General features: G+C 42.7%; 1 protein-coding gene across 7 annotated transcripts in view; it reads right to left on the bottom strand.

The window, feature by feature from the left end:
• PRKAG2 (protein kinase AMP-activated non-catalytic subunit gamma 2) overlaps window positions 1-12,548 on the bottom strand; it is a 223,743-nt gene that overhangs the window by 144,605 nt on the left and 66,590 nt on the right. For all 7 annotated transcript variants that reach the window (XR_010609971.1, XR_010609970.1, XM_065666839.1 and 4 more), the window contains exon 2: window positions 11,659-11,730. Coding sequence is in view for 5 of the 7 variants with exons in the window: in XM_065666839.1 (XP_065522911.1) it covers window positions 11,659-11,730 (72 nt within the window). In the remaining 2 variants the exon portion in view is untranslated. The remainder of the gene's footprint in view (window positions 1-11,658; window positions 11,731-12,548) is intronic.

Genomic DNA, 12,548 nt, shown 5'->3' with positions numbered 1-12,548 from the left:
TCCACTGACACTGGCACTGCGTGTACCACCTCTCTGGGCTCCATACTGCCCCTTGCTCTTAAAGACAGCCTGAATTTCACAAAAGAATTTCAATATGTGGCATACATTTTATTATCACATATAACACAGGATTTTCTTTACTGCTTTAATTTGTCACACATCCCCCTCCCTTCTCCCGGCAACTGAAAGATGACAGGCAATGAATGATCACCATTAAGGAAACACAGTGCCCCAGACTCTTCCTCTTAATTTAAGCACCCTTCTACAGTACTTAAATCTCCATCTCATGATGTGGTGTACAGCACAGTACACAAGTTCCTAAGCGCCTTACGGGTCTCTACACTGATGGCCACAGCCACAACTGTGGGACTGCAACTCCAGTCCCCAAAATAGAGGAGCCATTTTAGAGTGATGACATTGCTGTGAATTACCCTGCCCCTGAGTCTGGGTACAACCTTTCTAATGGCTGTATCTCTTTTGGGACCTGCGCTGGCTTTTCTGTCAGTGTGAATATCTGTGCACAACGCAGCGCTGCGCTGTGCAGGCTCACCCAGCAAGGCGGAATAAAAACCCAGAAAAGCAAACAGAAAAGAAGGGAGCAAAGATTAAATTCTCTGTGCATACAATTAACAGAAGCTAACCCAAAACCTCTGTGGGATTCGCCTGTGTTTGGGCTACACATAGAGTTTATTTCCTTCTGGATGCACAAGGTACTTCTGTGGGTTTGAGGCTGCTTTTTTAGCCAGGGGCATTTCTCATGAATGAAGGGCTCTGTTCGTGGCAAAAGGCAGCAGTGGGGTTTAGGTCTCCAGGGAAGGAATAAGCAAAGGCCCCGGTGTATGTGCCCACAGGCACGGTGTGCCACTGAGTTTCAAGCCCTTTGCATGCCTGCTCCTCTCTTCCCAATTACACAACACAAAGCAGGAGATACGGATCAGACAACTTCTGCCTGTGATAGATACCCCCCAGTGTGCCTCAGCCTAGTTAGGCATGGTATTGTTGCCATGGGAGTCATTGTAGGGAAAACCAGCATCTTTTATTAGGATGATTTCGGTGAAAGAAGAGATGAAAGAAAGCTTCGTAAGTACCTGTGCCCTCCTTTGTGTCAGTGAAGCACTTGTATATATGAACCCAGCTAAAAAATTGTCAGCTGAGTTTAAAACACATAAGCCATTAACTCCCTTTTCTAAAGCACTTTTAGCCACAGCTCCAAAACACTTGTAGAAATACATACAAGCAGGACAACAGCCAGAGAGCTGCTCCCTCTGTAACACAGGACCCTGCTTCTTGTAAACCTCTGTCTCCTACACATGTGCTTTGGACCAGCTCTTCTTTCCTCTTGGGACAGGACAGAGCTCGAATTGGTCCCACTCCATGGGAACTGCAGAAGGGCCTGCAGGGAGTGTGGTCTCTCATTTGGGAAGGTTTCTAACCTAAAAGGCAAGTGGCACTTGGTCTGGGAGGTGGACACAAATAGCATGAACAGAGACATGCTGGCACAACCCTTGACAGTTGATGAATTCTGCTCTGTGCTCCTCTGTGGAGCACAAAAGTCTCTTCAAAAACATAACAGCTTCTTATACCTGCACACTTATTTTTGACAACATGGACAAAAATATCTCAGAAATAACCCGTGCTTTTGCAGATACATTAGGGGAGCAGTTGCCCTCAGGGGGACATTTTTGCAAAACATAAATGAGCTCTAACTGAAGCAGTAGGTACTAAAAGTATCTTGACAGTATCCATAAGAGTAGGAAAAGTAGTGTTTCATGCTTAATGCAGTGGCCTGAGCCTCAGGTTTGCTTCCCAGCTGCCATGGATTCTGTGTGCAATCTTAACCTCATTTCATATCCCACGTCTATTCTGTCATGTGGACCGTATCTTCGTTATTGCCACTCTGAGTCCTCTGGCACACAAACTGTCTCCTGGTGACTATTCATCAACACTAATAGGGTGCAATTCCTCAACTGAGACCTGGCATAACCACCACACTATAAGTAAATTAATACACAAATTGCATTTTTGTCATGGGTAAAATAGTGCCAAAGTGATAGCTTTTTCATAAAAGCTCATTAGCTTTATTAAAATATCATCTGTAAATCATCCAAGACTACTTACACGTTGTTCTCTTGACAACTACATAGTCCAGGAAGCAACTAAGTAGCACAACAGCACCTCCCTTTGCACTGAGATTTAAATATGTCTGTTGCCAAATCTACTGCCATAAAGTAGGGAATATTTTCAAGTTCATTTTAATCATAAGACAAACCTGTCACTACTACTGTAATTTAAGAATGTTTCCAGGATGGGAATTTCATCTTAACTCTTCCTGAAGTGACAAGCCATGACATTTGTAAAGCTAAACAACCAATGTCTTTCTGGTGCCTCCCTTAATATTTCATGTTTTCTTTTGTTTGCACGCTTCTTTAACGACACACTGGTAGGAGCCACTCTGACAAGGCTGTGGTGTTCTCACACTCAAAAGCAATTCCAGGAATGTAAAATGTCACACAACAATTTGTCAAAAAAGTCGGTATTCCCTTGTACGCCCAAGCCAGACACGAAAGCAAATCGTCCTCGAATTCCGAGCAGAAGCAGCGGGATGTTTTCATTTATTGCCATCACAACTGGTTGCTTTCTCTCCATCGTGCCAGGCAGCTGAATTATTAGCTAATTGTCAGATCACCAGGGGCATGCTGCTAAATACACATGTGCACGCTACTAAACTAAAGGAAATTACTACATCGAGTTCTCCTCCAGCCGCTCCACGTATTAATTAAAGGCAGGTTACACCCACCATCAAAACAGATAAATACCTGTGATTCTGCTTGGGGAATTACAACAGGATTGCGTTCTTAGAACAGGAGTGGAGGCTACTGGGTTGAGAGTTTTGAAAAATGACCAGGTGCTTCTACAAGTAAAATCGTCAGCAGCAACAGTTATCACGGCACATACAAAAGTCACAGGGCACTGTCAATTTTCATCCTTCATCGGGAATGCAGAAGAATCTCTGCTGTGGAATAACCCCCACCCTCCTATGCAGACTCGGTGTGACTTTGGCAGTGGTGCTAGAGGCAGGTTACACAGCTAGATGGATCATCAGCCTGCTCTTCATGATTTCTGGACTTAGTTCCTGAAGCTATGCCAGGCAGGTAGGCAGAAAACTCCACATGTGCTTCGGAAAGATAACTACTCCTCCAGTTGAGCTGTAGCAGCAAAGAAACATATTGCACTTTGGTTTCTCACATTAATAACCCTTGTACATCAGTTTGTGTTGGTCTAGGAAAAGCAGTAAAGTGAGACAGGGCAGAAATATGAAACACACCTAATAATGCACATGGTGATATGGCTTATTCGACCCTGATCGGATAATTGGCCTTTTGAGGAGAAGGAATCCAAACACACAATGCAAGTATAATACAAATCAATGCACAAATAAGGTCTAATCAAACAAACTGAAAATTTCCTCCAACTATGAAGACTGTTCATGTAATTAAAAACACAACCAACCACCAACAAAACATTCCTTGTGTTGGCTTTGTGCAGAGCATATAGAAGATCTTTGGGCTATGCGCCTAACCCTAGACTCCTTACACCTTAAAACTGCTTACATTGGAGAGAAATGTCAGCTCCTGACTATACATTCAGAAAACAGTGCAGCAGGAATAGGGCTAAATTAACAGCTTGGTAATAGTGCCAGTGCAACCCTCAGCCTAGGGCAATGTGCTCCCTGGCGAAGTTAAGCAACTGAGCAGAGCCCCGTGCTACATCACAGAATCACAGAATCCCAAAGGTTGGAAGGGACCTCACATCAGATGTGCTGTTTCTAGTCGCTGATGCCACTTGTTCAAGGCTAAACCAGTTACCCTGCATAGCACTGAGTAAACATATTCTAAAATGCTACACTATCAGTTTTCATGCTTGGGAGCACAAAAGCACCTTCAGCTGGGGACTAGGGAAAGACTCTGCTCTGCTGTATACACCAAGTGATCTTAGGTGGGTTTCTAAAATACATCCAGAACTGGCCACTGCTGAATGAAGCAACAAAACAAGACATGTCTTACAGTGTTCAGCAGACTTAATGTTCCATTTTTTGACTGAAATGTAGTGATAGCATGGCACTTGCTCCACACTGGGCAGCTCTGGATGATTTCAATGCAAGAAACAGCATCCTGAAAGCTGCCTCTGTCATTTCACTTGGCTGAGGGAATCTGTCTCTCTTCCTAATCCCTTCTTCCTTCTTCCTAGCTATGAACAGCCATCCTGTGAGGGACCAGCAAACCCACACCTTTATTTTCAAAAAACTCCTAGATGACAAATTCCCAACAAAAAGAATCACTACCAGTCCCAGGCTACCCCATACCCGTGAATGAAGCAGCTGGACAAGAGACTCAAATCATCAAGCAGTTGTCCCTGTGGCTTCTCTGCCCACTCTCTGTCTGATGGGGATTTAGTCTGTGCCATAAGCATTACCCAGGTGCCACCTGGGCTTGGACAGAGCACAAGCCAGGGACAGTCCCAGGTTGCACGTGGCCACACGGCTCTAGTAGGTGCAAGAGTTTGGCTCTGCAAAAGGACTGTGTCCAAGTCTTTCATCTCCAGGCCAAGAGAATGCTCCCTAACCTCTATTATTTATCGCTTCTGTTGAAATTCCCCAAGTGAAAAGCCTTGCATCTTGTGCTGTTAAGAACTATGCATCCTGAAGGCCATCCAGGTCTTCCTGTATAAGGTCCTTCCCTAATAAAAAACCACTTCTCTCTGCACCCCAAGAAATCTGGTTAGTATGCTTCTACTTTTTACCTCAGCTTCACTAGCAAACACCAGTTCTGGGACTGAGCTTGGGCAACCCCCACCAGTTCTGTCCCTCCACCCTGCAGTCATCCCTTCAACACCAGCCTCCCATCTTTCCCATCATTTGTTTTCTTTACCTGACTCACAGTTCTTCATCTTATTTTACAAGAAAGATTAAAGTACACTACATTTAATCACTACCATATGATAATCCTCACTGCAATGTGCTAAGAGACCAAACAGTTCATACTTCACCACAAACTAGTCTTTTGTTGTCCGCACACCATCCAACTCAGTCCTGCCTCTTCTCACTCACAGGCAGATATATTCCCAACATTGTCATTTTCTTTCCCTTGCTTTGTATTGAAAATCTGATCCCTCCATTTTACCAAATAAAATCCTCTCTAAGAAGCCATTTCTGCTCCCAACCTAGAATTTAAGGACTCCTTAAACTGCTGGGAAGTGAAGTGCCCTTCCCAAAGCAACGTGCCTAGAAAAATGAATAAGCTCTGCTGAGAAGATCCTAACCATGACACAGGCAGAGGCTGTGTTGGAGGCAGGAAACACAGGCAGTGCCTGTGTCCCTGCCACGGCACCTCTCCGCAGCCATTTCCTCTGCTCCCCTACCAGAGTGCTCCAGCTCTTCAAGAAAGTGGTCCTTTCTTGGGCACACAGCCTTCCCTAGTGGATGCGCTCCCTGAAAAATCTCTGGCTCTGATTCAGTTGGTAATCTGAATTTAGATTAATTTTTCAGAAGAGGCTGAAAAAACTATCCATCATAAAAATGGGCTCAAGCTAAAGAGCCTTTCAAAATGCCTCTGAGTTTAAGTAAAAGTTATTAAATGCTGCTGAGCTGCGTTCTTTTATTCTCCAGCTCCAAATAGTTAAGACACTTATGGAGCATTTGAGTTCTGTTTGCTTTTAAAACAGTGAATTATTTGACTTTCATTTTGCCTCTTCACTTAAAAATCTGTTGAATGTCGAGTAACAGAAAAGGAATCACCTCCCACCATCCTTGACAAGGACAGCAAACACAATTAGAGACAATACACCAGATAGATGTCTGCACTTGTTCCTGCCCTTCCACTGAATCTGAATTAAAAAGCCCTTTGATAAAGTTAATTGGATGATTCTCTCATTCTGCTGGAATAAAAGGGCTCGCAGAAACACAAGAGCTGACTTCATTAGATTGAAAGGTAATGAAGGACTTACTCTCCCAGGCACCATGTGGTCACATGCACCACCACCACTAGCTCCCTTGGTTCTGCATAAGCAGTAACAATTGAGATGACAATGTATATTACAGGATCAGAGATGTCACTTCCCAAAACTAAAGTACAAGGACACTTTCCCAAATTAAAATACAACGGGATGCATCTGGCTGCTCTAGCAGGCTCTGAGAGCTCTGCATTGGTGTTACAGACAGTTGGAGTAACATGTTCAGCAGGAAAACCAGGGCTGCTCGAAGGCAGAAACAGGCTTGAGGAAAGGTGAAAGCAGGGCTGGCTATCCCTCCATGTTCTAAACCTTAACCGCATTTATTTTAAAGCAGTGGATGGGAAGGAGTCATGCACATGACAGTGCAGTGGTTGTCCTATCTGCCCTTGCCCTGAGGCTCACTGCATCCACTGCACGTGCCCCATGCCAAGGCTGTGGCACCATCCAGGACATGCTCCCCATTCTCACTGCTCGTAAAGAAATGGATAATTAAGAGACTGGGGGAAAAAATCAAAAAGAGATTTATTATCCAGAGAAGGGGGGGGCTAAACCCAACATTTTTATTTGCTTCTTCTCCATCGCTCAGGGGCTGCTCACGCAGCTCCCCTGAGTCACTGGACAAAACAAAAACAATGCAGGGATCAGAAGCAGGACAAAGCAATCCTTGAAGTCCTTCAATACTGAAGTCACTCCTCAGATGTTTTCTTATCCTAGTTCATCAACACTTTCCTGCATTCCTGATAGTAGAACTGTGAGTCAGTGCAAAGGTAGCTGTAACAAAGCATCTACACTTCACCCTGTTCCTTTGTTTGTACTTCCAAAAAAGCAAACTCATCCTTTAAATGCCATGTCACATCCAGAATCCACGTACAGCTCATTACCAACAGCCATTCGTAAAATCTAATTAAGGCTTTGCAAAAATAAAGCCTGCGTGATTTGCTCCTTGGTGTAACTGATCACAATTTCATTCTGCACTGGAGAGTTTCCTGCTCAGAATGTACCACTCTCTTCCCCCTCATTTTTGTATGAACTACAAACTGTATTTGTCTGTATTTCTTTCAAGTCCCTGATAAAGTATGATATAGTATAGCAACAGAATGTTTTGTCTGCCTAGAAACAAAATCTTCCACTCATGAGTCTCAATTTATTTTACCAGCCAGGTTTTTTATTCATTTAATAGGCTCCGTGTTTACTCAGTACCATTCCAGCTTCTTAAATCCAAATGTCTTGTGCTGCTTTTATATACATGACACCAACACTATGACATTTTCCAACCAAACTTATAATCCATTTAAACCCCCACATTTGTTCAGTAAGAACTGCTTACCATTAATTCCAATCCAAATGAGTCTATTATAAGAGCATCATTAACTATCCAATACTAGATATTTCACCATTTTGCCGAGGACAAACCTGTAAATTATCCTAATTGCAAACACCGTAAATACTAACACAGTAATTGCTTCCTTTTTTGCAGTGTTTTGGAACTTCATCTCTGCTCCAAGATGCATTCAAAATCAGCACTAGTCAGAGAAAGCTCTGCCAGTTCATTCAAGGGTGTTTTATTGGAGTTGTTTGCATTTAGTTTTAAAATGTCTAGCTTTAGCACCTTCTGCTTTAAATACACTGAAGTTATTAATAGGACAGAGTCAACACTGTCATCTAAGATAAACATCTCACCAGCTTTTTCCCCATGGAGAGAACTAAAAATTAATGCGCACTTCTTTTTCAGGCTTTGTTCTATATTCTTATGACAAGTTCTATATTGTATGTTCTATATCCTTATGACAATTCCATTATAGATAGAATATCTATCTATAGATAGATATTATTCTTTGAACTTATTTTCTTCCTCCTATTCCCTCCTCCCTCTATAATTTGCTATTCGTCTTCCCATGGTCAATTTTCTTGTGTCATTTTTTTTCTCTCTAATCATGCACTATCCTGCACTTCCAGCTGAAGGCAACGGATATCATTCTCCTATAGTTTCCATACCTTATCCTTTCACCTTATCCATCAGATTTTAGATGATGGATCTATAAGTATTCAAGGTGTTAAGACCTCTGGCACTGATAGAGCCATTTGGGTGCACAGGGGCACTCATCCCTGACTGCTGCCTTACCACACTGTACCAGAATTACTTTCTGAATGATGCTCCACATCACTCATGATTTTGCAGGCCTCTAAACTGCCTCTCTTCCACCATCTATTCCCAGACTGAGGAAATCCAGTAAATCTAATTGCTTCTCCTTATACAGGAAGACCTGGTTGTCCTTGTCTACACTGCTGCATTTAATGACCCTTTAAGGTCTCTCTGCAAGAAGGATTCAGCCATTTCTGGATAGTGCAAGCTTTGAGCTTGAGCAATGGGCAATACCAGCTGTTTTACACCAAGCTACCAGCACAAGTATTGAGGCATTTTGTCAGGCAATAAGAAGGGCCAGAATACCTGCCACAGACACAAGAGCTACCTTTCTGCATCACTCCACCCCAAACACTTCTACACAAGATTCTTCACAGTATTATGTTCTCCATCTTCAACAGAGAAAGGTGAAAACTATCCCTATCCTCTTCCTGATGTCAGTCATAAAGGAAAGAAGAATACATCATTTATAATAGCCGTATTGATGAGAAGTGATGAAGGCTCAACTTCAGGAAATGTGTGTCACATTCCTACTGCTGCCAAAAAATTCATATGTGAACTTGAACAAATAATTTTGCACTTGAGTTTCCTAATTGTGTAATGAGGATTATTGTCACAGGATAATGATTGAGACCCACTTGCATGATAAAGTATTGAGGATCACTGTGGAAAATGTTAATTCAGCTTCTAAAAGCCTTTCACAAAGAATAAGAGGATTAAATTAATGACAGATCGGAACGATAGGCTGTGAACTGCTCTCTATCTTGATCTATAGCTCAGGTGACAGAAGAGTTAAGTGCAGGAAAAGAGACATCCCTGATGAATTGCCTGTCTCCAACAAGACGGGTGAATGGAAAAGCCACACTACTGATGGAGCACTGACTTTTGATATACAGAAGTTACACACTGCACTGTGATTTCAAACTTGAACAAAGAAAAAACATCTCACTTGAAAGTGAAGAGTAACTAGGGATTTCTTTATGTAGCACCAGTAGAGACTGGCAAACTTTCAGTTAAAATTAAGCAAATATTGCAGTCTAATGCTACTCATCACTCTCTAGCAGCAAAGATCCCACTTTGTTGTATGTGTTGAACAGAGCTCCAAGCATAATGTTAGAAAAAAAACTCTGTCTTATACACTCAGTCAAAAAGGTCAGTTAAAAATGCAATTTCAGATGTTAAGTCCCAGTTGCATGGTTATTCAAAAATTAATTGCACTCCCGTAAGCAGAACTTGACTCAAGTCTAGGGATTAAAAACCCAGCATTTACTGAAGGTGCAAAAAGGGGCAACTACTGAAATGTTCTTCTAGTTCTCCCAATACAAGCACTTGTCAAAAGAGAGAACCAAGACTATTAAGAGGAAAAACAGGTGAAGTGGTGAAGTGGAAGTCATTAAACAATACCATGTAATACTACACAAGTGAGATAGACTGGCTGCGGTATATTTTTTTCTTCGTGACTGAGATTCATGCAGCTTTCTCAACTCTCTCTGGGAAAGGAGCTGATAAATGGAAAAATCAAGTTTTAGCTAGAAAACCCTGCCTTCTTCCAGCATGACAACCCCTTCCAAAACCATCACATTGTTCATTTTACTCAAACCCTCCAAGCAAGCACCTTTTGGCAATGCTGTATATTTCAGCTTCCCTGGCATCTACAAGAGTTCCTCTGCGTCAGTGACTCATACGTCAGTCTTAAAAGGTCCAATGCAGAAAAGAACAAGGCCAATGTTATAAAAGTATTCAGTTACTGATGGATTGCAGACATTTTTTAAACAACTGTCCTTTGCAGCGAGGTGCAAAGGAACAGAAACTTGTGCTGTCAACAGAGCTAAGTTGTTCTGGGTGCGGATTAGCTTCACTAAGGAGATATTTATTGCTTCACCTGCCTTGAACTGTAACGGCAGACTCGTTGACAAATGGCTTGTAGCAGGTTTAATCTTCACAGAGGTCCACAGCCTTGTAAATATTGTGACAAGCAAACTGGTCTGTTGTGTAGCTACAGATCAGCTTTTGGGGCTATCTACTGTTCAGAGCAGTATTTCTCTTCACAACTTGGCTGGTAGGAGGTTTACGCTTAGCAGACCAGCTTGTAACTCAAGGCTTTGTGAAAGTAATGAGGCCAGGACCTGAATATGACAGATCCCACCCACAGTTCTTATTTCCTTGAAAGTTGCGTAGGCGCTTTATAAACATCCCTAGCGTCATCCATTGAATAGGCTTCGCTGATCATTTTAAGCAAGCAAGCTCTGTGAATCTATTGGTTTAATGTAATATCAGGATATCAGAAAACACAAACCATACCATTGCCTCCAGAAGGACAATCTTGAGTTAATCCCACAATGAGGAGGAATCTTTCAGCCTTGTTTAAAGGAAGACCCTACTGCTGTAGCTTCAGCAAATCACAGAATCATAGAATAGTTAGGGTTGGAAAGGACCTCAAGTTCATCTAGTTCCAACCCCCCCCTGCCACGGGCAGGGACTCCTAACACTAAACCATCCCACCCAAGGCTTCATCCAACCTGGCCTTGAACACTGCCGGGGATGGAGCACTCACAACCTCCCTGGGCAACCCATTCCAGTGCCTCACCACCCTAACAGGAAACAATTTCCTCCTTAAATCCAATCTAAACTTCCCCTGTTTAAGTTTTAACCCATTGCCCCTTGTCCTGTCACTACAGTCCCTGGCGAAGAGTCCCTCCCCAGCATCCCTATAGGCCCCCTTCAGATACTGGAAGGCTGCTATTAGGTCCCCACACTGCCTTCTCTTCTCCAGGCTGAACAGCCCCAACTTCCTCAGCCTGTCTTCATACAGGAGGTGCTCCAGTCCCCTGAGCATCCTCGTGGCCCTCCTCTGCACTTGTTCCAACAGTTCCATGTCCTTTTTATGTTGAGGACACCAGAACTGCACACAATACTCCAGGTGAGGTCTCACAAGAGCAGAGTAGAGGGGCAGGATCACCTCCTTCGACCTGCTGGTCACGCTCCTTTTGATGCAGCCCAGGATACAGTTGGCTTTTTGGGCTGCAAACTCACACTGCCAGTATCTCATTTTGCCAGTGCCAAGGACAGCAAATTCAAGGACAGTGAACAGTTAAAACCTTTGTAGCCAGAGAGCAAACATCAGGGGGCAATTCCAGGAAAACATACCAACAGCCACAGACACCTATTTGGCCACTGTATTTCTGTAGCAGCACCAGAAATTTTGTTAGCTAACTATATTCCTGAGAATGCAGTTAAGCAATGTCACTTCATTGAACTACAACAGTGTTACACACAACATCTGAAGCATTTGAGACAATACCACTGTTTCCAGGTTACACTGCATAAGCACTGTCATGATAAGGTCTGCAAAAGTCACTGTATTTGCTTTAGTGTATCACTCTCAACAGGTTAATGGTATGGTGAGAAAGATTTAAAACTCCAGAGTTTTTTAAGGCTAATAACTGGTGTTTACCACCAAAGGACTCAGCCACCACAGCAGAAGTGAAACTTCAGAAATATCCTACCTTGCGAGAAGCATTTTTGTCTGCGCTCTCCACATCACCGTCCAAGAATGGCATGGCAAATGAGCTGAGATCCTGCCAGGACAGAGAAGAAAAAATTATGTCCTATATTAATGTTTCTTTCCTTCAGAGCATCCCATGGCTGTAACCCATGGTTTTATTAGAGAAGTGCCCACTCCTTTAACCATCGCAGCGACACAGGCTCTGATCATTCTCCTTAGCTGTGAAACCATCGGCAGCTCTAAGTTCCAAGTGTATAAAGAGCCCTTAGTAGAGCTTGCATTACACCACCGTGGAAAACCACCTGCGTAGCCAAAGTCAGAAGTCCTATGCTAAAACTTTCAAGGGGAGGTAACCAAATCCCACAGAAAAAATTGTAGGAAATTATAGTTTAAATACAGCCCCTTGCTCAGCAAATGGCCTATCTTGTCTTGAGCGGGCTGAGAATTTATGACAATAAACAAAACCTGAATAAGAATATGTTGATGTTCTGGAAAACACAAGACACATAGAACAGAGGTGGAGAAAACTGTGCCATAGTGCTCAGGGAGGAAATAAGCAATGCACTTGCACAAATGGGAGGAGCACCCAATTCTCCATGACTAATGACAATAAAATCATAAGAAAAGCATACATGCTCATCTTTAATTAACAAAAAAACCAAACTGCAATTATATTCTACCTCCTGCCATCTGTTCTGTTTATGCTATTTCATGTTCCAGCCATGGGGTTTTTAGAGCTCCTTTCTACATGCATAAGGAAATTATGTTAGTGTCAAGTTCAGCATCTGTTTGATCAAAAAATATAGATAATGAGTAATTCTGTGATCAAAAGCATGAGGTTGTGTAATGCTGTGCACTGAAAACCAAGTTTTGGATCCTAAATCTTGGTTT

Source organism: Lathamus discolor, chromosome 2 (genome assembly GCF_037157495.1).
Source record: "Lathamus discolor isolate bLatDis1 chromosome 2, bLatDis1.hap1, whole genome shotgun sequence".
NCBI lineage: Eukaryota > Metazoa > Chordata > Aves > Psittaciformes > Psittacidae > Lathamus > Lathamus discolor.
Note: the sequence above shows the minus strand (reverse complement) of the source record. Positions and strands in the feature narration are given on the sequence as shown.